This window comes from Phalacrocorax carbo, chromosome 1 (genome assembly GCF_963921805.1).
Source record: "Phalacrocorax carbo chromosome 1, bPhaCar2.1, whole genome shotgun sequence".
NCBI lineage: Eukaryota > Metazoa > Chordata > Aves > Suliformes > Phalacrocoracidae > Phalacrocorax > Phalacrocorax carbo.
Window position 1 is genome coordinate 69,668,088 of NC_087513.1, and position 24,823 is coordinate 69,692,910.

The 24,823-nt window shown below is 41.8% G+C and overlaps 2 protein-coding genes across 3 annotated transcripts in view; one reads left to right on the forward strand and one right to left on the reverse strand.

Moving 5' to 3' along the window:
• The first annotated feature begins 5,227 nt into the window (after positions 1-5,227).
• LOC104044053 (aldo-keto reductase family 1 member B1-like) lies at positions 5,228-8,467 on the forward strand. The gene is made up of 5 exons (XM_064465355.1): positions 5,228-5,298; positions 5,492-5,618; positions 6,084-6,167; positions 6,618-6,700; positions 7,518-8,467. The coding sequence occupies exons 1-5, from the start codon at positions 5,228-5,230 to the stop codon at positions 7,555-7,557; spliced, it is 405 nt and encodes a 134-aa protein (XP_064321425.1). The 3' UTR covers positions 7,558-8,467.
• Positions 8,468-15,050: 6,583 nt separating this feature from the next.
• LOC104048169 (aldo-keto reductase family 1 member B1) overlaps positions 15,051-24,823 on the reverse strand; it is a 40,733-nt gene continuing 30,960 nt past the window's right edge. Inside the window, exons 2-10 of one of the 2 annotated variants that reach the window (XM_064458825.1) lie at positions 24,240-24,407; positions 23,594-23,710; positions 22,206-22,283; positions 21,700-21,822; positions 18,214-18,320; positions 17,984-18,065; positions 17,349-17,432; positions 16,465-16,547; positions 15,051-15,677 (exon numbers count right to left, since the gene is read on the reverse strand). In XM_064458825.1, the coding sequence (XP_064314895.1) occupies positions 15,635-15,677; positions 16,465-16,547; positions 17,349-17,432; positions 17,984-18,065; positions 18,214-18,320; positions 21,700-21,822; positions 22,206-22,283; positions 23,594-23,710; positions 24,240-24,407 (885 nt within the window). In that variant the 3' untranslated portion in view covers positions 15,051-15,634. The remainder of the gene's footprint in view (positions 15,678-16,464; positions 16,548-17,348; positions 17,433-17,983; positions 18,066-18,213; positions 18,321-21,699; positions 21,823-22,205; positions 22,284-23,593; positions 23,711-24,239; positions 24,408-24,823) is intronic. The other variant, XM_064458843.1, reaches the window with a different exon arrangement.

The window sequence follows — 24,823 nt, forward strand, 5'->3', positions numbered from 1 at the left end:
TCAAGTGAACCAACCACACACACTTTGATTGGAAATACTTGGAGGAGTGAACTCATTAAAAAAAGGAGATCATGGTGGGGGTATAATGAAGTTAAGTGTAGGTGGCGGTCATGGTTTTGAATCATGTTTCTGTTTGAAGACCCATTTTCCAGAATCAGCATCCAGTCATCAAACAACCCTTCAGTGTCTCCAAGCCAAGAATCTGAAGTGATTTACTTTGCTATTAAATACCAGGTTGTGTATTTTACCCAGGAGGTGGCACTGTGTGTAGTGTTTTTCCGTCCTCTCACCTCCTTCGTCCTGTGGCAACAAAAGCAGGCTTGTTTACGTGCAGGGCCAGCAAGCTTTCCAGAGGTGATCCATTTCCTCACGTCGCCAGTATGTCATACTAAAATTGCTTTTAATTTCTGGGCAAATTAGAACATATTTCAAGGTAGCCTGGTGTCTGAATGTGAATATTCAGTCCTTAGAAAAGGGCAGATCAGCCCAGGCAACTCATCAGTGACTCCTGTGGCCAGTTTCAATGGTCTCATTTTATTCCAGAAAATGAAACAAAAGCAAGATCCAGACTGGAACACCGCATTATTTGGGGGTTTAAAGTCTCCAGATTTGGAGGACAGCAAACTTCTTTTTCTGGTATTTATGAAATTCCTGACTTTTCTTCTTGTTTCAGTCTCTCCAAGGAGCAGCAAGAGATGCAGTAAAGTTTGCCATCGATGTTGGGTACGGCCACTTTGATTGTGCCTACCTGTACAAGAACGAGAGTGAGACTGGGGGTGCACTTTGAGAAAAAATTGAGGAGGAGGCTGTGAGGTAAGAAGACCTCTTTACTGCCAGTAAGGTATGTCCTTGGATAACTTCTCACATGAGGCCAGATCTCAGGAGGAGAGACAAGATCCCAACCTGCAAAGTGCTGGGGGATGAAGCTGGCCTGGGCATCAACTCCTTTCTCTCAGGGCAAAGCATTTTGCAGATGGAGGGAAGGAAGAGGTCAACTCAAAAAAAAAAAGGCTTGATTTGAGAGGGATTTTTTTGTAGTCCATATCCATTGTCAGCCATGGAGACAGGAACTGAGGCCATGCTCTCAGTTGCCTCTGAGATAGGAAGCAGGGCTATTGTATTCATGGTCACTCCTGCTGCGCTGCCGGCCTCAGCCTGTTAACTCCTGTATGTTTTGTTTTGTTTTGTTTTTTCCCCCAACAACAATGGTAGGAAAAATAAAGTAACTTCTATCTGCTGGAAGCTGGCGGGTCAATTTTCACCAGTTTTGCTTTTTTCCTTTGTTTTGTTTAATTGTTGTATGAATGTTGGAATTTTAGAGTATCTCATTCTCATTTTACTTAACTGACAGTACCACAAACAAAATAAGATGCACAAAAATGGCGCTTCCTGAAGATGAGAAGATGTGCTGTATTGTGAGCCTCTGTGCCTGCGCTGTGTGTTTCCCTGCCAGGGATGCTCTGCGGTTGTGAGGCCAGGAGAGCAGCTCCCAGGCTTTGCGTTAACCCCACAACTGTGGTTCACCTTCCATGAGAGGTCCCTGGTGAAGCAGGCATGCCAGAAAGCACTTGCTGCCCTCCAACTGGATTATTTGGATCTCTACCTCTGGCACTGGCCCATGGGATTCCAGGTATTGAGACTTTAACTCCTGGGAGCCATCTGTCAGAGCTCTGCCACTTTTTCCTTTGGGTCTGGACATGCCCTTAGTCCTCTCTAATGAGGAGTGTTGTTAGACCTCATTAGGACAGAATGACAAACCTCTGCCCTGGAGGAAAGGTAAGGTCATGGCTGCTTAAGCTAGGTCTTGTAGTACAAAAAAATAACTTTATTTTGCCCTGCACAGCATTTCCATGTCATGGATCAAATTACCACCCAGATCACATTCGTCTTAAAGTCTGCGGTTTGGCTGTCATTTGCTTATCCAGGATCAAACAGTTGTAAATTACTTAGTTCCTATTTTCCTCTTCTCTCTCTACCCCCAGGTTAAATAAATCCTTGTTTCCCCATCGCGTCACATCCCTGGCCTTCCCCCAATTTGACTGAGGCACATAAAAGTGTCTGCCCTTCCTCTGCCTGCAGGACATATTCTCAAGAAGCAGATTTTCTTGAAGATTACTCTGTTCATACAGATTACTGGTTTTGGCCACCTCTCTCCCCAACACAAACATAAGCCAGGATATCCAGCATGTCTCCAGCTCCACTTGCCTGTAGAACTTCTAAGTGATTTCTTTAACTACTTACAATTCAGCCTACCTTAAACTGGCTTTTGTGATGATAGGCAGGAGAGGAGCTATTTCCTGCAGACAGAAATGGCATGGTCAATCCCAGTGATATGGATTTTCTGGTTATGTGGGAGGTATGGTCATTGACAGGCTGAAAAATTCTTGCTGGTTTGGAATAACAGCCTGAAAACTTTAAGGTTTCCACTTTGGGAAGTGTTCTGAGAGAATTTCCAATGTGAAGTATTCCAGATTGCCAGTTTCTCTGTGCCCTTGGACTCCTTCTGGTGTTACTTTGCCAAAATAAAGGTATTTTTATGTCTACTGCTTACTAAAGTGGCTGGGTGGGCATGGCAGGAGGAAAGCTTTGACTGTGTGTATACCCTGCGGTGGCTTGAGCTGACATATGCTGTCGCTTCAGTCCCCACACCACACTCTGGGCATTTATCGGTGGCTTTACCTGTAGCCATACTCATCCCTAGTCGCACCTGAGCTGTCCAGACCACAGCAAAGCCAACATGCCTGTGCCAGAGTAGCCCCAGCATCCAAAATTCCCTCTTAGGAAGTACTGGATCTTGCCCAACATCCATTGCTGAAGCTGTGTGTGCAATGCAAACAGGCATGAGCACAGGCTGCCTGGGAGACAAGACTTGGCCGCAGGTTCAATTTTCTGCTTTGCTGATGGTTTGGGCTTCCTTTTACCTCCACCCCCACGGCTGCTCAGCACGGCCAGGTCGGAAGAGGACAGGAGACTCACCAGAGTCAGGATAATTTGCTGATGCTTTCTCCCTTCTGTCAGATGAAGGATAAGGCACATTTCTGTTGCTCATTGGAAGGAAAAAAGTGAACATTTCAGGCTGCTGCTTCTGATAACAACTTCAAATAAAATTAGTTCTGCTTTGGAAGAGATGTATCTTCTGCTCTAAAGGCTGGTAGTAGATTATTTTCTCCTGTTTCTTTTCTGATGGAGGTGCCACCCTAATTAGGGCTGCCTGGCTGTTTTATTGTTTGCTAGTGTGAAAGAAAATAGGGAGGATGGGGAAACACATCATGGCTTATACTACACTGCCACCACTAAATGGTACATTTGCCCTGGGAAAGTAAGCAGCACTGGCGATCAGGTATCCTGTCCTAGCTATCCCAGAAGAGCTCCTTGTCGAGCCGCTGTTCCAAATGACAAACTTTTTATTATGGGACCATTATTTTGTTAGCTGGGGAATTATCCTAAAAAAAAAACCCTTTTATTTTGGAGCAGAAGGTCTGCTTGGGGATAATATTTCAAAATAGTTTTGTTCTACTGAAATAATCATAGTGTAATAATTGTTAATCTTGAATAACGCTGTTATTTTTTTGTATGATGATACAAGAGAGAGAGCCTGTGTCTTTGACCATGTCCCACTGTTCAATGTGCGATGCCTCGTCACAAGAGGATCCCAGCCACGATGATTTTTACTGTTGAAGTCTTTGCACAGGCATTTTTTTCCATATGAAAAAACATTTCTTAAGTCAATAGCAAGTCAGATTCTGTAGTGTTTCTAGGCTACGGAAGAGCTGCTGGATGCAAGAATGGTGAAGGACACAGGAGTCTCCAACTGCAAACAGACAGATCAGCTCTTGAGCAAACCAGACTTAAGACACAAACCTGCAAATCATCAGGTAAATTGTTCCCAAACTCATCAGTAACAATATCACACCTGTCTGGGATTTGATGGAACATCTCTGGCAGTGAAATAGCTTTTTGATACCTGTGTGAGAATACACCTGTATTTGGCCAAAGCGTAAATTAACGAAAAAACGTAGGACATTCTGTGCCCTTCCTTGCGCAGGAAGCTGCAGTTACACAAGCCCACGGCACTCCTGGGTTGAAAGTCCCACCTTCACCTTTCTTCTGACTGCAGGACTGAGCTCGTACAGGCTGAGTGCTGAGCTCTGCAACGGGAAATGCAGCAGGGATTACCCTTCCCCTTTCCTACAGCCCCAGTGCTTGTCCCAGGAGCTAAGGAAAAAGAGGCTGCGTGAATAGATGGGACCGAAGCCAGGCCACACTGCTGGGATGAATAGGTAGGACTGGATGATACGAGAGTTGGGTGCTTCAGCTGGATGCAGACAACTGGACCTCAGAGTCCATTCATGTGGGGACTGTGAGAGGTCATGAAAAATGAGGCAGGCAGCTGGAAAGAGAAACTAATGCATGAAGATTGGGCCTTGTTGGAGGCAGGGTTGGGAAGAAGGGGAAACAATCTGAAAAACTGTCTGACTCTCTTAAAAAACCCATAGCTGCTAAAAGAACAGCCTTTTCAAAACTGATGTGGCGCTTGGTAGGTCACCATAGTGATGCTAAACCTTGAAGTACCTTCTGCTTCTGAAGAAACCCAGTATTTCTGTTTGTAGATTGAGAGCCACCCCGGTTCCTCAGGAAGAGCTGACTGAGTTTTGCCAATCCAAAGGGATCTCTGTCACTGCATGTTGTCCCCTTGGAGTGTCCAGCTGGCCATGGTAAGAATGCTTTGTGAGACTTCTTTCTTATGTGTGGATTGGAGCCAATACAGTAAACCAGTCTCAGGATGTGGATAAACCTTCATAGAGTAAAACTGATGTAATTAGAAAAATATTTACTAATTTGTTAAAAATGACACACACAGAGAAAGCCATTATACTTATGGTGATATTCTGTCCACTAATTCATACCTGTGCTTTTACTGGAGTTTCATATTTAGGAGAAAAAGGATCAATTGGATGGTGAAAGTAGTGAAGATAATTCTTAACTGAGCTTGGGTGAGCTTATTAAACATGTAAGAGAACTTCTGAACTAAAAAAAAAAAACAACCAAAACAAAAAAAACTAAGCAGCACATGCTTAAGAAAACAACAACTTTGCAGTCCTGCTGAGACAAATGGGTTAGGTTTTCAAATGGATGACTTGAAGAAATTTTGCTTTTACTCCAATCTTCATGGCTTTCTCTGAGCTGGGACAGGACGTTTCCCAGAGCAGCTGTGCTTGTGGAGGACATGACAGCTGCCCATTCTCAAGACGAAATCTTTGGGATCTGGACCAAAGAAATTCCTGGCCTGATCCCAGGGTGGACTGAAATCTGTTACAGTGACCTGTTATACTAGAAACTACAGGCCTCTTCTCATGTGCCAACCTGTGATAAAAGGAAAAGAATGAAGGCAGGGACTGGAGCAACGGGAAGATGGTGAATTAAAGTGTGTGAGATTATGCTTTCTTATCATTTAAATAATATTCTTACACTACAGTGCTTGAGGGAGAAGGCAGTGGGCCATTCAACTGCTGAAGTCTGCTTTTTATTTTCACAGGTCCAAGCCTGAGGACATTTGCCTTTTTGATGATCCCCAGGTTAAGGAAATTGCACTCAAGTACAACAAAACCACGGCTCAGGTTAATACCGGTCATGGTATTTTCCCTGGTGACACGTATTTTCCTCCTTGTGCTAAAGTAACTAATTATAGAGGTATTACGGAAAGCTGAGTTCCAGCTGTGTCTCATATGCATTGTAATGCTTTAAAAAACATTATCTTTAACACTAGTTTTAACAACAGACAGAAGATTACCAATGGCTTTGGGCTGTAATTGTCACGCTACACCACTTCTGCACACAGCGTCCCTGGCTAGTCCTGAACTCTTGCTCCATGACTCCATGCTGTCATCTCGATTTCAGAGATAGATGATGATTAAACGAGCTCATGTAATAATTACAAAGGGTTTGCTACAGCGCTTTTCCTATGTGAGCCATCTCTGATTATCAGCAGAGCTGTTCTGCGTAGCCATGTAGGCACGTACGGCTTTTGCCTTTCTGAAGACGGACAGAACTTCTCAGCTATAATTCCCTATCTGTTCCTGCAGGTGCTTACGCAGCTCCAGATTCGAAGAAATGTGAGTCCAATTCCCAAATCTGTCACTCCACACCACAGCGAGGAAAATTTTAAGGTAAGAGTGTAACTTACAAAATTCTTAATGGTGCTAAATGCTTACACAGAAAATCCCACTCTGCCAGTGGAAAAAAGTACCCCCTTCATACTTAGTACTGGGGAAAAAAAGCCTTTCGTCGTTCAGATACCGTGCAGTTTATTTCTTTATGAATGCAAAAAGTTACTTTGAAAGTAAGGAGCCAAGTCTTCTTTATCAGAACACATCAAATATGGGATATTAACTTTTCCACCTCGTGATATAAATATGATGCAATTAGACCCCACTAGCACCGTAACTTTACGGCATTTTTTCACTGTTCATCACGAATGCGCATCCATTGCACACTTCCTAGTGCTTCAACAAATAAAACACTTTTCTGCTTCTGTTTTTGGTATTCTTTCTGCAAGTGAGCTTACAGCTGTATTTTAGCAAAATGAAGTAACCCAGCGCTTTGGGACCTTTATTCAGGTGTTTGACTTTGAATTGGCTAAAGAAGGGATGGAAACCTTCCTTGCTTTCAAGAAGCAGTATTGCATCTGCGCATTAAGTGAGTGAGTACATTCTCCTTCTCCATGTTTTAGCAAGATCGGATAATCACTGGATATCCTCTTAACAGACAGTATTTGATAGCCCCACTTAAAAATAAAGAGAGGGAACCTTAGCCAATACCTGGTCACATCCGTATCTGCTGGAATCCAGCCCTAGAGTTTATTAGAGCACTGCCCATCTTGTAAAGGTTGGTAGCACTGAGATTTTTGCAGGTACGTTGTGTGTTAAGGTATCTTGTAACAGATGCATACCCAACTGCTGTCTGAAAATCAAAATCACCTGAGAACTCAAAAATAAATAGGCGGCATTTTTTTTTTCTGTTTTCTTTGGCTACTTTATATAAGAGACAGTGTAAATAAACTCCATTTTAAAAATGAGACTTGTAATTTTTTTTGAAGTGAAAAGCTGTGCCTATGTATTTATGCCAACATTATTAAGGCAGCGTCTGGATAACAGAACGGTTAGATACAGACTTACCAAGATCTGCAGTTTATTTTGTTTTCACAAGTCTACCCACCTTCCTAATCTCATACTATGGACTTAGGAGTTCACAAGACAGCGGTTTAATATTGCTGGGAAGTTTGGTGATTTTAGCTAAGCAAAAGATACATTATCTTTTGAGAACAAGGTCACAGGTATACGCGAAGGTTACAGAGCATTAACTTCCACTGCCCTGTGTAAACCATGCAGACTCACATTAGAGTTTTTACTGTAGTTCACAGTTTTAGATCTGCAGAGCTTTTGTCAGAGGAAAAAAGCTTTTTGTTCTTACCCTTAAGAATATCCTTAAAGTGTTTTAATCATACTCTTTTTTTCTAGATGCAAAAATCGCAAGGACTATCCTTTTTTGGAAGACTAACCCAAGGCATCCTCTTCAGACCCTCCAGGGATCAGGACTGTATGTCATTGTTTCAAGCAATTTGTAATACTTCATGAGTATTAAATCACAATATAAGCGGAATATGTATTACAAGATGGGAGAAGGTAGCTCACAGGCATTCTGAAGAGTCATCTTTGAGCGCATGTGCATTTGCTTCCCGTAGTATCAACCACAGTTATATCAGTCCTTTATCTTTGCTCTGCTCTTCTTGTAGCAAAATATATATTCTCTTATAATTTAGTAATGATAAGTAATGTTTAATAAACCTGAATCTTTGTCATAACTATAAATCCTGAAAAATTTTAGAGAAATTTAGATTCTCCTAGTGGTTGTATTTTTGGACAAAAGGTCAAAACAGAAGCTATCTTTTAGCTGTTAATAGAAGACAATCCATTTAACATCAGAAGATCTTTATGAGATAAGACAGTATGCTGCGTGAGGAATTTCAGCATAACAGGCTGAAAGCTCTTTAGAGGACACTGCTGAATTACATTTCAGGAGCCATTTTCTTACTGAGGTTTCCTATTTATGAACTGCCAAAACCTAATAAACTGGTGGGAGATCTGTATGTTTGGTTTATCATATCTACAAGAGTATACAAATACTGCCTTTATCAGTAGAATGGCTGCAGTGAAGACTGTGAATCTCTCCCAGCAAATCCAAAGTCTGATAAAGGAGACACGGAGGAATTATTTTGTTTGGCAACTGTCTTATTTAACAAGCAGAAACATCAGCCAGCTTCATAGAAGCCACCAGTAGATTTTCGCTCTCTTGTACCACCCCATAGGTAGTGTCTGCTTGTGTTTTGACTGAAAGGATGTCACTGGATGTTGTTATCTTTTGTAAAAAGAGCCTGTGCTACTGCAGCCCATGCACCTGCTGGGGTTTTAATGAGGTGTCCGTTAATCAAGACTTCTTGCCCTTGAACTCGAACACGTGACTCAAAACTCCTGTAATTATTCAGGATCTTCCAGCCCAGTAGAACAACAATGTGGATCAGCACTGCCTGCAGAGAGGAAGGAGGATTGTGTAATTAAGGTTAGGGCTAGGATACACACTTCATGGATATCCTTTTCCAAATTATTTTCTTTGTAGTTGAGGTTTTTAAGTCTATAAAGGAAATGATGACGTATCTTTGAGCTACTTGAGACTTTTGCAAGATGTTTGAATAACAGCTGCCCTAGAAATAGCAAAGCAATTCTGTCAAATTGGGTTTCCTTCAGCAGCTCTTCTAAAGAAAGAGGGCTGAAAAGCCTATCAGCAATTGACACCAAACAGTTATAATACAGTGGTACAGATAGGAAGGTGCCTGTTACAGGTGCTCTCTTTTTTTCTGCCCCTGAATATGCTACATTTAAAAGGTCAGTTACAGGATATCATCATAGCCGCAGCTAGAAAATGAGCTACGTGGAAGGTGCTGTGCTTCCGGGCATTTGGAGCATGGTCAGGTTGTGCATCCACAGCAGCAGAATCAATACCCACTTAAGGCTGTGGCATACAGCCTATCTTGAAATATTCTCTACTTCATAGGAATTTTCTAACAACATTCCAATTTAATCACAGCTATCAGTCTTGAAGTTATTTACAGGATGTTTATAGACTTTGGTAGGCAGGAAGTTGGACTAGATGATCACAGTAGCCATATAATAGTAAAAAATTCAAAACAAGTTAGAAGCCAGAGATTGTGTGTTTGTTCAGAGACAATGGATTTTTTTTTTCTGCTGCAACTTTAGCAAAGGTAAAAAGAAAAAAGTTTGGGTGATGTCAATTACTGCAAAATAAAGTACGTTCTATACAACTTAGGCGCACACTGTCTTTTTCTAGCAGACCATTGCTGCCTCACAGCAACCACGGCAGGCTACAATGGCAGTAAGCTTGCTGCTATAAACTGCTCAAGAAGCACACTTCATAGCTTTACCACTTCACCTTCTCTAACACCTGTGCTGTGAGGGCATTGCTCTAATTGCATCTGCTATCAATAAGAAACCACTAAGCATGATCTTCTCTGTATTTAGTTTTGAGGATTCCAAAAATCTTTTGGCCTCTTTCATGATGTGTGTGGTTTTTTTTTTTTTTTGCAAGTTCAGACTTGTCTTTACAATAAAATAATGACAGGGTAGGGTAGAGACATGGGCTTGTTTTACCTCTGTTGTAAATACAATTGACTAGAGAGGAGCAAATGTTTTGTTGGTTAAATCACTGCAGCAGAAAAGAGGAAGAGACAAGCTGCAAGTGTCTTCTGAAGAGTTGTTTGTCCCATCAGCATAGTGACCCGCAGCAGAGGTATTGCCACACCCTGACAAGTTGTGGAAGGACAGAAGCTGGAAATTTTCAAATCTTCAGCTTCAGATGCACCTGAACCCTCTGTTAATAACCAAGTGTATACTGATAGTTATTTAACCCCCTTTTCTGTGGTTGTAATTCAACTGCATGCAGTGACTGTGTAGAGACAGACTATTTCAGTGGCCCATGGAGCATTTTTTAGTTACTAATCCCCAGGCTGGATGGATGTCTAGCACAAGGAGCAGACGTGCAAGAGGCCACGTGTAGCACCTCAGAGCTGGAAAGACCAAGGCTATCTCTTAAAGCAAAGAGAGAGCATGCCACGCTATAAACAAAATGCTTCAGGAAAAAAACATGAGTGTTCTGTCAGTGTTAGACACAGCATCAACAGGCTCAAGTCACCCTAACCAGCTCTGGGGACCAGAGCAAGGTTGTTGAAGGGCTAGAAGCTTCTCTTCCTGTGTGCCTACTTCCTCAGCACCATGATCATTTGCTTTTTGTTGGAACTACGGCAAGAGGTTTATGTTATCCCCAGATAATTCAGTTTCCATCAGCTATGTAACAGTGTTCTTAGACCAAACCCACAGATGCATCTTTCCTAGTCAGCAATGAGATTATCTGTGCCACTGAACTGAACCCAGTAAATGGAAAACACGTTAGCTTCGCATTTTGCCTTTGTATTACACCATGTGATACCAGTCCCATGACTTGAGCTTTTATTGTGCAGTTCATCCATTCTGATATAGTCGGGTCTTCCGTAAAAGTTCTAAAGGGTCCGGGTGAAAAAATAAAGTGTTATATCCAAGTTTTAGAGGGAAACCAGGATAACACAGGTAACGAGTGACAGGTAAAATTCAAAACTCTCTGTGAATCATTGCTGCTCAGGTTTTCCATCTAGCATAATTCCAGGCTTTCTCATATAGCGGTCAATATAATTCAAAACCAAACAGAACGACAAACAAAAACAATAAGAGAGACCAATTCCATTAACTTTTTGCATTCAATCCTCCACAAAAAGTTCTGGTCCATGCTTTCCTCTATAAATCTTTTTTAGGATCAGAAGACTGACTAGGATGATCATTGGCATGGGAATAATTTCTACAGGCAGCAGTTAAGGAGGCTAAGACTTTCCTTGACCAGACACCAGTGCATGGAGCTAGGCCAGAAGTTTACCAAATCTGGAGCAGCTTGGAAAGTGTGACTGGAAGTAGATCAGTTGCTACCTCCTCCACTGTAAAAGCCAGGAGCATCAGATGAATCTAGCAGAGGACAAGGCCAAAACAAATCAAAGAGGCAATGATTCTTCACAAGATGCATGGTTATGAAAAATCATTCCTTGGAATGCAAGATTCACAAGGTAACTGAACAAGAAATAATTAACTGATGGCTGTTAAACATGAAAGACCTTAAACTGCTATCAGAATATTTAAAGAACACACCACTGCAGTGCTCAGCTTACTCATCTTCAACAACTTGTTTTGGCCACAGCTGGAGACAGGGTGCTGCAGAAGGTAGATATTTAGTCTTATTCAGTTCAGCTGTTCTTAAAAGCAGCTATCAGCTGGCTTCTAATCAGGCTTATTTCAGTTCAGAAAATCTAGACTCTATATTCAGCCTGATTTCTTCTTTCTTAAGAATTTGGAAAAAAGATGTAGTTTTGCAGATGTTTGTACTAGTGATCCTGTATCGTGCACTTTAACAAGTTAAAATACAAGTGCAACATGGCCTACGAAAGAGTTTTAAGAGATGCCTCTCAGCTTAAATGAGCAAGGTCCTGCCAGAATAAGGCAGGGCTCCATGCTTTTGAAGTGACCAAGGACAAGGCAGAGTGAGGGATGACAAATAACTACTGACAGAGTTTACAGACTACAAACTAGGGGGGTATTAAGTGATTAAAAAGATAAATCATTTGTCCTGAGTCAACTGTTCCATGCCCCAACTAAGCAATGGACTCCACATTTCTAGTCATATCTTCAACATAGTGAACACATTAAAAATCCAAATACAGGATTTTCTTTTCTTGTTTTGAACAATGTACTTTCCTGTGCCCCCAGTTTCACAACTCTGTGCAAGTGTTACAGTATGCACTTCTGTCAGTCTCATGACCTCAGCAAGAAGAGAGATCCTGCCTCCCCTTCCCTAGAGAGGAACAAAAGCCAAATTACAGAGCATCATATAAAAAGTGATTCCAGTGAGGTAGGCTTGTGTATTTATGTTGCAGTATCAGAAGACAAGCCATTTTCTCCTAAAGGAACATCAGCTGCAACCTGAAACATACTGTGCTTGTAAGACTATTTGTGGCATCCTACCTCCAACCAGCAAGATGCCCATTTCCAGCTCCTTCTTGTATTCTTCTCTACCATCCCCAAATTTCTCAGAAAAAGGTCTTTTGCTTTCTCCAGTGAAATAACTGCCAATTTTCTCCAGCTGTTTTCCCTGATCAATCAGTTCACCATCGTTCTTTGCTGAATGGATTCAATTTCTCATTTGGAAATGGATCTGTTCTGGCAGAGCCATTTTCTTTAAACATGATTAAAAGGCCTGCTAATCTGATATCATTTGAAGCAGTGAGAATGCAGCTGGAAGCGAAACAAATTTTGACTGCAAGTACCAGTTCTATGGGTCCCAAAAACATTATTTCTCTCCCGCTCTTCATTTTTCTTGTAGTCTGGACTCCTCTTTTCTAGGGTGCGCTACAGTATCTACTAGCTTAACTGCCACAGAAGAGTCCCCAGAAAGTCCAGTAATACAGGCCAACAAGGTGGAGCTGAACTCAAGTTCTTAAACCAAAAACACAAAACAAAACCCAACAACTTTTAATTGGAAGAGCTACAAGATTATATTTGTCCTTAAAAGTTTCTTTGATCAGAAACCCAGAGATCTGTCAAATCACAATACAAAAACAAATGCTGTGAACAGTTGTAGCAGGAAGAGCTCAGTTAGCAGGAATGCTAGGCTCCGGATATCTAATTCTTTGATCTTTCCAATTTACCTTTTAGCAGATGAAAGCAAATATCTACCCTTGTAGGCAGAAAGTGTGGCACAAGTATGGGGGTACAACAGCCATCTATTTTACCGTAACAATCCCCAGATCAATCTAGATTAAATGAAGACTCGGCTGCAGTCTAGAAGACTGGTTCTTCCTCTATCTCAGGCTTATTTAATTATATCTCGCCTTGAAGAAGCGATCCAAAAATTATGGGTGACAGGGCTTTATCACTCTCTTCCTTCCCACTGCTCATCCTTTCTGACAACAGCCTGCTTTCTGTTCAAGTTTATGTATCTTTGTCCCTTCACTCAGGTGCTTCTCCATTTTCCACTATCCCACTCATTTCACCAAGAACCCAAGCCTCTGCCGGTGAAGTGCTGCACTGTGTCCCAGAATGACCCTTTCCAAATTCCTTCCCACTAAGTCATCCAGCAAAATACAGAGCGCGCCTGTTACAATGCCACTCCACCCTGCATGCTAGCTGGTCTGTCTTCTGCTGCGGAGCAGTCTGAACATCTTCTCCAGTAAAATTCCTACTCTGAGAATGGAAAATTTCAGGCACAAACTTTATGAAAGTTACAGTGAAATGAAACTAGAGGAAATTAACAGAACCTGATGTACTATTTTGGAAACCCTGACCCTCAAAGTAACTTCTTGCCAAAACACACTTGTCACAAAAATGTTACTTCCAAGCAAGTCAACATTGCCCCAAACAGTTTTCTGTCACAGCTCAGACTAATCTAAGAACATTAGCTGTTCTGCTTTTTTTAGATGCCTTTGGGCTTTTATTTATCACATTATAGATATAAAGGAACACTTGCAGAGCAAAAGCTTTTTGTATTTGCTTCTACACCCAGAATTTAAAGTGATTATAATCTATTTGTTAGGAGAATCAGCCTTAGAGGACAATATTGCTTAGAGTCAGACACTGATTCTCTCCTCCCTCATCCTTGTATTGTAAGTCAACTCAATCTTGTCTGTTAAGCCTGTTGTCAATTATTCTGACCATAAGTGTGTTGCATGTAAAGTCTGGCATCAGCAATAACAGAAAGATTTAAAACAAACGTTTAAAGACAACAAAATCTGTTTTCTCAGTATAATGGTTAGTATTTATCAGAAAAATAATTTAAATTAGTATGACTCTTTAGTATGTTTTTATCAGTACCAGGAAAATAACCACCTTGAACTATTAGCGAATTAGAAAAACTGCATTCATGGTGCATTTTAACATAGCTGTGTTCACTTTAAGGTACACTATGCTATGCAGTTATGGAATCAGAATCCTACATTTACAATTTAGGGGTGGCTATGCATTAACAGTTCTGGTGTCTCCCTTCTTTCATTTTTTCAGGAAGAACCCTCTTTCTGCCAGGCCTACACAGCCTCCTTCAGAGGACAGTTTACACTCTAGATCAACTCAGACCTTGGAAAAAAAATTTACAAGTCCACAAAAGAAAAATCACCCCAACACTAGCCACTGTTCTTCCAAGTGCCGAAATGCATTTTCTGAATAGTCTTTGGCAGCTCTCAGAAGGCAATAACTTTAAAGCAATTACCTTCAAGTATTGTGAAGGCCATAAAAGCACCCAAGGAACAAACACCTCAAGTGTCAAAATTTGGGTATAAGCTTACTGTCCTGTCCTCCCAGAACAGAGCATTAAGTTTCTGATCTGCTAGCACACAACACAGAAGTTTCTTGGAAACCCATTACTTTAGTTGCAAATGGGTGCTTGTACAAGCACAGCAGCCTTTCCTGCACCATCTGCTGCTTACTTGGAAAGGGCAAGTTTTCTACTACTTACTTATTAAATAACCCCATAGGATTCTGAGCTCACTTAACATCTTCAGTGGATTGTTTTCTACTCACCAAAATATACTATCACTTCAGTAAAATAAAGACCAATTTAAACATTAGTATATTAGCTGTCAGATGTAGCAAACAGCTCTAAAGAGAGGCTCAAGCAGACTCAGCAATGGCCACAGGCTCATCACACTCAGCTGTTCTGCATGTGCATTGGCATGAGAACAGCAGATAGCTAGCAGGAAAAACATAAGAAGTTAACATGAATACCAGATGACTTCTTGGGAGACAGTAATTTCCCTTTCTTTTGTATGATCTCTGGAGACAGCTGATATAACACAGCTGCTCCAGCATTATTACCATTAAAGCATTGCTGAAATAACCATCTCTTTACACAGATTAATGAAACTATATTTTATTATAAGCAAAACCAGCTTTTATATCACCAAGAAACCAGGACCTATACACTTTTCAAAGAGCTACTCATGTAGAAACTGCTGTACTTAGAAATCAACTTGTACTTCCAATTAGAGAAAAAAAAGCATGGAGTGTTACAAAAAGAAACAAAACCAAACTCAAAAGTAAATCAGAAAAAAAGCAGACCTCACATTAATTATGTAAAATCTGCCATATCCTGGTCCTTCCAGACAACAATCGTCACTAGCTCCAATTCACAGTATTCCAAAATAAAAGTGACTGCTAGTTCAAACTTTCTCAATGTTTTCTGCTTACCAGTTCCAGACATGCAGTTTGGCAAGGACAATCTACTAGTCCACACAGTGTGCTCTTCAGAGCCATTTTAGCATTTCCTTCTTCCAAAAAAAGAAAACACCACAAAGTCACCAAGTACTTATGCTGCATCTTTGTGGGGGGAAAAGAAAAAAAAAAAACCAGGGGTCTGATGCAGTGAGAAAGCTACGTAGACAACTCATAGGCAACAGCAGAAGCATATCTGAAGTCTGGAGAAAGGCAGGAAACCATCTTCAGTATTCTGCATTGAAAGGGTACTCCTTGTGAGTTTTGCACCTGAAGGAAATAAAAAAGGAAAGATTATCTCATGTCTGAAAGACACATGCACTAGATACAGCTGTAACCACTCTAAAGAGCAACCAAGGGAGAAGCTGAACCGTATAGAAGCGGAGTCAATTTGTTTCTGTCTTCCTTAGTAGTGTGTCATGTTTGTAAACAGAAAGATTCCTGAGTGGCTTCTGCTGTTCAGGCTGTGACTATTTCAGGCAATGAGACCCAGGTGATTTGTAGACAACTAATTTAAGGTTTCACTGTTTACTGCCAGGAAGACCGTTTTTGCAGCCTTCCAACAAAGATTTCATATCTGGCTTTAGGCTTCCAAGTTGCAAATCTTTATATCACTTTCTGAATGCTCACCAACTGTCCCAGCCACTCCTGAATAACATAAAGTCAGTTTTTATAATACACCTAAGGGCTGTGGCAGAAAGACAAAATTCACTCCACAAGCAAAATCAATCAAGAATTTGACTATGCATCATGCTAATTTCTCCAATATGGACAAAAAAATTATGAATAAGCAGCCTCCTGTTGCAATTCTAGCTACAAAGAGTTTATTGGAGACTGAACTGAAAAAGAACATGAAGTTTGCTTTACGTTCATCATGATTTGGTTCATAACATGAACATTTAAAGTCTGAAAAGTTACTTTGAGGATGACCCCTTTAGAAATTAAGTTTGCATATCCTGAATTTCAACCAAGCCTAGTATCATTAACTTCATATACTAAACTATGACATACTGATAACTTAACAGCTTGAAAAAAAAACCAAACCACTGCCACTTACGTGCTCATTGCACAGGCTCTCCAGTTTCTATTAAAGCTGAGAATAGTTGCCATCTCCTCTTTAGTCAATTCAAAGTCAAACACCTAACAAGAGAAACAGCTAGAAATCAACTCTCTGAACAAATCAGAGATTGTAAGCAAAATTCACAAAATTAAAGAACAAGTCCACAGTGTAAGGGTGCTTGTTAGAAGATATGACTGCTCTCTGGAAAGAAACAGCTCTCTGAATTTCAGAGACTACACTAGCTGGAGCTGGGGAGGGAGATGAGCAGGGAGAAGGAGGAATTAAAATCTCAAGTTGCAGTTACATGTGCCAGTTGTTTTAAGAAGCTTGGGGAGCACTTTGTGTTGCAGAATGCCTCCATCCTCCATTTGTGAAAGATGCATCTTTCTGTCCTGTTCTAAAGGAACATCTACAAAATTTTCCATATTCCACCTAATGCAACTGAGTGTCTTACAGAATCCTTATACTGATTTCAGTCAAGGACCACTGAATCAAGAGCAGCAGCTTGGTTTATGGACACCAGGACTGTTTTCTTAATAGTGCTTGCTCTACATAAGCCTTCTGTGCTGTGCTACTGCACGTGGGCCCAAAGCAAGCTCTGTCAGCCGATTCATCCACATGACATAGAACAGGAAGCATCACATAACGTGACATGACTGCTAAGATTATCAGCGTACTGTTCCCAAAAGCTTTGCTCACTCTTACTCTCCAGCTGTAACCTTAACCCTCAGTAGACCATAAGCAAATATACAGAGAGAAAAAGCCTAGTCTTGCCTGAGGAGGACTTGGGAAGGGTGAGAAAGGATTGGTGCTTGCTCTGCAGGGAAAGGCCGTATCATCCCTGAACATGCCATGCACCAAGGTCACTCCTAATGGCTTACCTTGAAGTTCTCCACAATGCGCTGTGGTGTGACAGACTTGGGAATCACAATCACATTTCTCTGGATGTGGAATCGAATGAGAACCTGCAGGAGGCGTATCAGAGTCAGAGAGAGAACGACTTTTGTTCTGTGGCAAGCAGAGCCTGTTCCAACAGTTGTTTGTTGTAAACTGTACAATTCAGCAGAATTAACCCATTTCTGCAGAGCTGCATTTCAAACCATGCCTGAACTCTAAACAGCACTTTCTGAAGTGCAAATACAGAAGTGGTGGAGCCCCACATAAGAGGCCTCCTTTCCCATTCCGTTGAGTGAATTCACTTCTTTTCTCTCCCACCTAGGCTTTAGCAGGCTACGCAAGGAAAAGGTTTGCTTCTCTGCAACAGGACTTGAGATGGGAAGACTGAAACACAACAGCATCTGAAGACAGGTCAAGAAAATGTTTCTTGTAGACAGTCAAAGAGCCCTTACAAGCATGCATTGCAGGCTACATAGTAAATAAACCTGCACTGCTATTTATCAACACAGAAGAGTGCCTCAGTTGATCGGGAATGAAGACCCAGCCTGTCCTTTACTTCGTCATTAGCCATCCCTTATGCTGTGTTACCAGGAGTACCCACTGTCCAACACCTCCGTACCTGTGCTGGTGTTTTGTTGTGCTTGGCTGCAATCTCTTTGATCTTGGGGTCATCCAGAAGGGAAGGATCCTCTGGCTTAGCCCTACACCAACAAAAGAAGATCGGTGGTGAGGAACCTCCATAGATTGATCCTAGCAAAGATCTGTATCTGGATGAATAATTAACAGTGCACTTGTATTCTCAAGGTTTCAAGCATTAGCCATACCGGCTCCCTTGCAAAGCAATCTTACCATGGTCTGTCAGGAGAGCCAAGCGGACTGTATGCTGTCACAGCAATCCCTTTGGATTGACAGTACTTGATCAGTTTCTCCTGGGTAAGGTATGGATGACATTCAATCTGTCAACATAAGAGTACAAAGATTGACAGTGATTAATCCCTGGAACATGTCAAAGCAGTTAGTTTTTAAATCAAATCATAGGCTGAATTTTTGTTCTAACTTTAGTATCTGTGCAATATAATGCAGCATTTGTTTTCTCTATGTCCCTGCCCCCTTTCTACTATTTGTATTAGTTCTCCTGGCAATGAAGTGCCCAAGGACTGTAACACCACTCCTTAAAACTTTGCTGATTCATATAAACTCCAACATACAGCATCAGCAGCTACATAATTGCTTAAATAGGACAGTTCAGTAAAACACACACACAAGAGAACTGTAAAATCATAACAATAGGATAGCAGAGCAGTAAGTACAAAGTTCTCTTTTCATCCCTGATTAAGCACACCATAATGTGGTCGTTGGCCTTTTTTTCTTTAAAAAGAAAACCTCTACTGTATTAACCTCAATACCAGTATTGTTTCATTTGTTTTTATTTGCTTTGTGTCAATACTCACACTGAATACCTCCAGTCTGCAGTGAGAATGGCTAACCGCTACAGATTTTAGACCTTCAGCTTACTGTCTGTCTCACAGACTTTTTATAAATGCATGTGTGCTTACCATGAATTCCCATAAGAACATCTACATAACAGATTACAGACTCCTTAGCAGTGGATCTGTATTCTGGCAAGCTAATGCCCAGATATGCAGTATGGAAGAGGAATTCAAATCGCAGGAGGCAGTGAATAAACATGAATATTTGATACTTTGCATAGAGGGACTTTCAGGACAGTTCCACAGCAGGGAGCACTACTTTCCTTTTTGACTACACTGTCATTTGACCTGCTGCTGCATTCTGAGGCAAGTCCCTGGAAACATGCTACTGGCAGGTGGTGCAAGAGGGTGCAAAACATGGGATCAATTTACAGCCTCAAGTGCTTTATTTGTGGTTCTAGCTGCTTGCTGTTATCAAAAGCCTGCACGGCTGTTCCCCTTCTGGGGCATGTTGGAATATTAGACAACAGGGCACATCACTGTTTTGGGGACAGACTATACATATTTTGCTTCAGCAGCTCCAGAAACACAGCTACTCAAGAGTAACAATAGGTAGAATTTATGGAATAAGCAAGGCAAAGTCATCCTTACCTGTCCACAGACATTCAAGTTGAAAAACCTCCGAGCTACAGTACCTAGTCTTATATTTAGATCAGACTGAAAGCCTATCATGCATGTTTAAACAAGTATCTTAAGCTATTGGAGTCCATACCATGTGATCACAATCAAGTACTTAAGAGTCAGATTTTCTTATTGAACTAAGTATTAGTAGCATTGCAATGTAATTACTACCTGGCCAAATTAATTTCTCACCATGAATGAAACCAGTGCATACTGACTGCATTCAAATTAAGAATGAGAAAGACACCAAATACAGGTAGTTACTGGATTACACATGAAACATCTGCACAAAAAAACGATTTACAGGAAGCACTATCACTATTAGGCCAACTGCTAAGTGTTAATAGACAAGCTTTCAGGCTTACTAGCATTTCTTTAGAAACAGTTTTGAAGGACAGAGACCAAGATCCATTGCTCTGAGCTTACTTGATTATAGTAATCAGACAGCTTGGGAACATTTGCAAGTGTGAAAAATGTAAGGTTGGTGACCTCTATGCAATGGTAATTATCAACTATAGTGATAGTAGCAATGAGGCGTGGCAGATGTTGAAAGGTATCATAAGACTTCTATTAAGTATACAAAAAGTACATTGGGACTGATAACAAAAATACATAATAGATAATTATGAATTTTGCACTTGTCAGAATGTTAGTTTTATATTGCCTAGACTTCCAGAGAATAATCTTATTAGCTTTCTGAATAAAAAGGTGTTAAAATCCCTTTTCAGTACATATACTCAAGCTACCACAATAAATTAACTAGTTCTTGTAATTGGGTATCAACAGCAGTCCTTCAAACACTATAGCAATCAAGGACAAGTCTAGTTAGACCCCTGTGGGGTCTGTCCTAGGATCTGCCCCCTTCAACAGCTTGCACCAGGATATAATCTTGCCAAGCCTGCAGGTGATGCCAAACTGGGGGAGGACCAGCCAGTACACTCAAGGGCAGGGCTACCACTTCAGACAGACCCGCTCAGGCAGTAAGAACAGGCCAACAAAAACCTAATGAAATTCAACAAGGCTGCACACAAAGTTCTGCACCTGGGAAGGAAAAGGCCCTGACAATAACACAGGCAGTCAAGCTCCAGCTTGCAAAGCAACTCTGCTAGAAATGACCTGGGGGCCATAGTAGGCTGAGCTGAATATGTGGCAGTAGTGATCCCTGGCAGCAGGAACACAGACAGTAAATTGTCAGAAGTGATCATCCTTCTCTACTCAGTACTTATCAGTCCACTTTTACAATACTGTGTCCAGTTCTCCCCCTTCCCAGCCCCCTCAGTAGAATAAAGATTAACAGACTAGCATGAATTCAGCAGAGGGCCACCAGGAGAGAGAACCTGCTGTACTGGGAAAGGCTGAGGGCTCATTCAGCTTGGAGAAGGGAAGGCTTCAGGTCTCCTAGTAGCAGCTTTTCAATACCTAAAAGAAGGTCATCCAAAGACAAGCCAAGCTCCTCAGTGGTGCATGGTGGGAAGACAAGAGACAACAGGCATAAGTTGAAACAAGAGAGGTTGAGACTAGACATAAGAAAACTCCCTCCCTCACCCATACACCCAAGGCAGGGGGCATCAGGCATGGAGCACACTGCCTAGAGAGACTGTGCAGTCTCCATCCTTGCAGGCTTTCAAGATGGATAAAGCCCTGGGCAACTTGGTCTGAGCCATGACTTACAGCAAGTTATCTCCCACAGTCTCCTGCCATCTGATTTTTCCTAAGATTTTATTCAAGTGCTGTCTAGATACCTGGAGACTTCTACTCTATGGCCTACCTTGCAACTCCATCTCCTCCTTCCTCCCAAGCCTCATTAAGTCTGTAATCAGTCCATAAAGCATGTTCCTCTTCAGTTCCCTCAGTAATCAGCAACAGGAACTGGCCTCTCCACAAAAGAGTTGCAAAAAGGTCATCCAATTCCATTAGGTCCTCATATATATATACTAAGTTTTAAGCTACTTCAAGATAGTTTTAAAGCTTATCTGAAGTCCCCACCACTCCAAAAAAAGGGATTCTGGAGTACCTCCTTGCCAGATTTCCAAGCAGTAGTACAGAAAGTCCATAAAAAACTAGCACCTTGTGCATGCAGAAGTAATTAAAGGATGGGATTGAGAGAACATGCTGCATCTCTCCATTCTCTCCTTCTATAACCTTATTTCATACTAACATCTTAATAATTCTTTAGAAAAAAGCCAACACCCAAACATTTGCCTGCTGTCACTTTGCAACTTACCTGGTTATTTGCAGGCTTGTATTTCAGTCCCGGCTTGTTCAAGATTCTTTCAATCTGCTCATGGTTAAAGTTGGAGACGCCAATTGCTTTTACCAGACCAGCATCCACCAGCTCTTCCATGGCCTAACAGAAAGAAATACAAAGTCAGCATCTAGTACACATGACAGGGCTGAAGAACATGTTCTTCCTGACATGCCTGATTTCTTCCCTGAGGACCACAAAATAGGCATTTAGATTTTCAGAGTTTGAAGGGGAAAAAACCCAGAGCACTACTGTATTTGTGCCACATCTCCCGTTTCACCAAGCTCAAAGATTCATTCTTTGAGACTGTGGAAATTCACAGCAAGTTAGAAGTGGAAAATAATGATACACAACCACCCACTATTGTACCACTGACTCCTTCCAAGTAGTTCTGCATACATGAGACAGTTTAGACTGCTGAATGCAAACACAGAAGAGACTGCTGAGGACAGAAGACATAGTTCTCCTGCTGTGGCTAAACTTACCTCCCACGTATGCAGAATATCTGTGTTGCTCGGTATAGACATGCCTTTTTCATCTGTGGGAAACAGCTCTTCTCCTGCCTGTCAGGGAGAAAGAAAATGCTTGAAACACTCTTTGGTGGGAAGTTAACATCAGCTGATGACCATGATGCCACAAACCCTTAGCATGGGACATACTAATACTAGCATCTACATATGGATTAGATAATACTAATATTTATGATCTACATTCTTCAGTTTTCTTCTTTTGATTTCACATGGGATTATGGCATTTTTGCCAGCAGCCATCCCAAGGACAAGTACTTCTACTAGACTCAGTGTTCTCTGGTTCACCAATATACATATGGGGAAAACATAACTCTCCACACATAGAATATAGCCAGTTTACAAGTTTACTTTCCACGTTACAGAAATAAAAAAGTTCTTACATGGACATAATGTGTAATAAGGACCCACTTAGGACCTGGAACATGTTCAGTCTATATTGTACCAGATCTGCTGACAGGTCTTTCACAGGGAGGCTCATTGTTTAAGTTGCTGGCATAAGGAATGTTAAAACAGACTGTGTCCCAGTTAGGACTACATGCCAGGTATCAAAACCAGTTGCTTTCTACTGATACATTATTATACCACAACAGACTTTCTTTGCTAGTTCTTTCCACATTAACTAATTTTAAAAATACATATGGTATGAAAAGCAATTGATCTCAGAAGCAACAAGTAAAAAGAAGATTTTAATCAGGTTTTAACAGAAAGACTAAGCTTAGAAATACTCAAACTGAGACATCAGTTCCTTTGCATGCAATCAGAAGAAGAGTTAGGAACTAAGAACCTTCACCTTATGAAATCCAAGGTCTGCGGAACGCTAAGGCTCCTACAGCAAAGGTCAGTTCAATCTGTACTGTATTAAAGGACTCAGTGATTAAAGATAGACATGGAAGACAGAAACATTGTCTTGTTCTGTGATTCTGTAACATGCAGAGGAACACGCTTCTGTCAGGCAGCAAAGTACAGCCCTTCTTGCAACAAAGCAGGGAACCACATCATTGCCTGTTGAGCATACTTTGGATTTGTATAAGACAACACATGGGCAATAATCAAAAGGAGGGCAATAAATCTTGTGCTTGCAGCTGTAAAACCTGCCCCTAGTTCAAGGTTTACCTCCTCCATGATCAAAAGGGCAGAGGACGCTGTGCAAGCTGGAATCTCAGAAGTAAGGATCAACAGCCTGACTCACATGGCCAGAGTAAAGCCAAGCACCAGAGCAGTACTGGTAAACAACAGAGACATGATATGTGCCAGCTGAAGCAATTACTAGGCTGTAAAGCCATATAGCTCTTCAAAACTGCCAGTCACAACAGACAAAGCCAAGGGCATTGCTGTTACTGTACCTTAAAACCAAGAGGCCAGTGGATGAGGTAGAGATCCAGGTAATCCAGTTTCAGGGCAGCAAGAGTCTTCTGGCACGCTCCCTTCACCAGAGGCTTGTCATGAAACGTGCACCATAGCTAGAGACAAAAACCCAAGGCACACTGTGACTTCCTAGGTTAAGCCTCTTGGAATCCTTCTGTCCTGTTTGGAAGAGTGCCTGTCCCCTTTGGAAGGGAATGTGGAACTAGGGCATCCTACTGATCTTCAAGACAGGGCTTGCTCTGTGAGGAAGGCTGGCCCATGATACGGAGGGTGGTATGCGCAATGGCAGCACACATGCCTGAATGGTGTCATGGCAGACAGCAGAAGTAGTCTGGTTCTATCAATTAAGGCTTCATTTAAAAACCACCTACTAGAAGGTCATACTGCATGAAAGGGGACAGCATAACTTCAGGCCAGGAAAAATTCAAAGCATCAGTATGTCACTGGTACATACCCAGCAAAATTCTCCATACAGGATGAGGCAAATAGGAAGCTTGTCTCACGAGTGGCCTAAATGATGTTCTGAATTGTTCCATGTCGCACCACAGAGCGGGAAAGTAAAGAACTGGGGGGTTATTTTGAAAAAACAGGTGTCTCCTGGGACCCTATACCACTAGATCCTACCTTACTGACAATGAAGAGATCCTCTCGTTTCACAACACCTTCCTTGATTTTTTGCTGGATTCCATCCCCAACTTCATTTTCATTTTGGTACACATACGCACAATCAAAGTGACGGTACCCAGTGTCAATAGCAGCCATCACTGCAGCTGTTACTTTTCCTGGTGGGGACTGAAAAAATAGTAACCAGGAAACTCTAATCAATATATATTGAAGAACTTTTCCCTAACAAGATAAAATTAAGAAAGCCACCTCACCCAAGTTGAAGAAAAACCCCCAGTTGAAGAAAAAAATCTCAACAAACAGCCTCAACACCCCACTCCCACAGTTATCCCCGCAGCATTCTTGGGTCTGTGAACATCTAGAATACAGGTTCCTAAGCTCAAAGTCGGCCTCCAGCCGTTGCCCTGTCACTCCGCTCCCGGGCAGGGCTCAGCCCAACAGCTTGGCAGGGGCGAGGCCCCAACACCCGGCCGGCTCTGCAGGGCCGGCCCGAGGCCTCATCACTCCCCCGCCACTTCTCAGAGCAGCCCCGAGCAGCTGCCAGCCGGGGCCGGGGCCGGGGCCGAGGGGCCTCAGCGACCCGC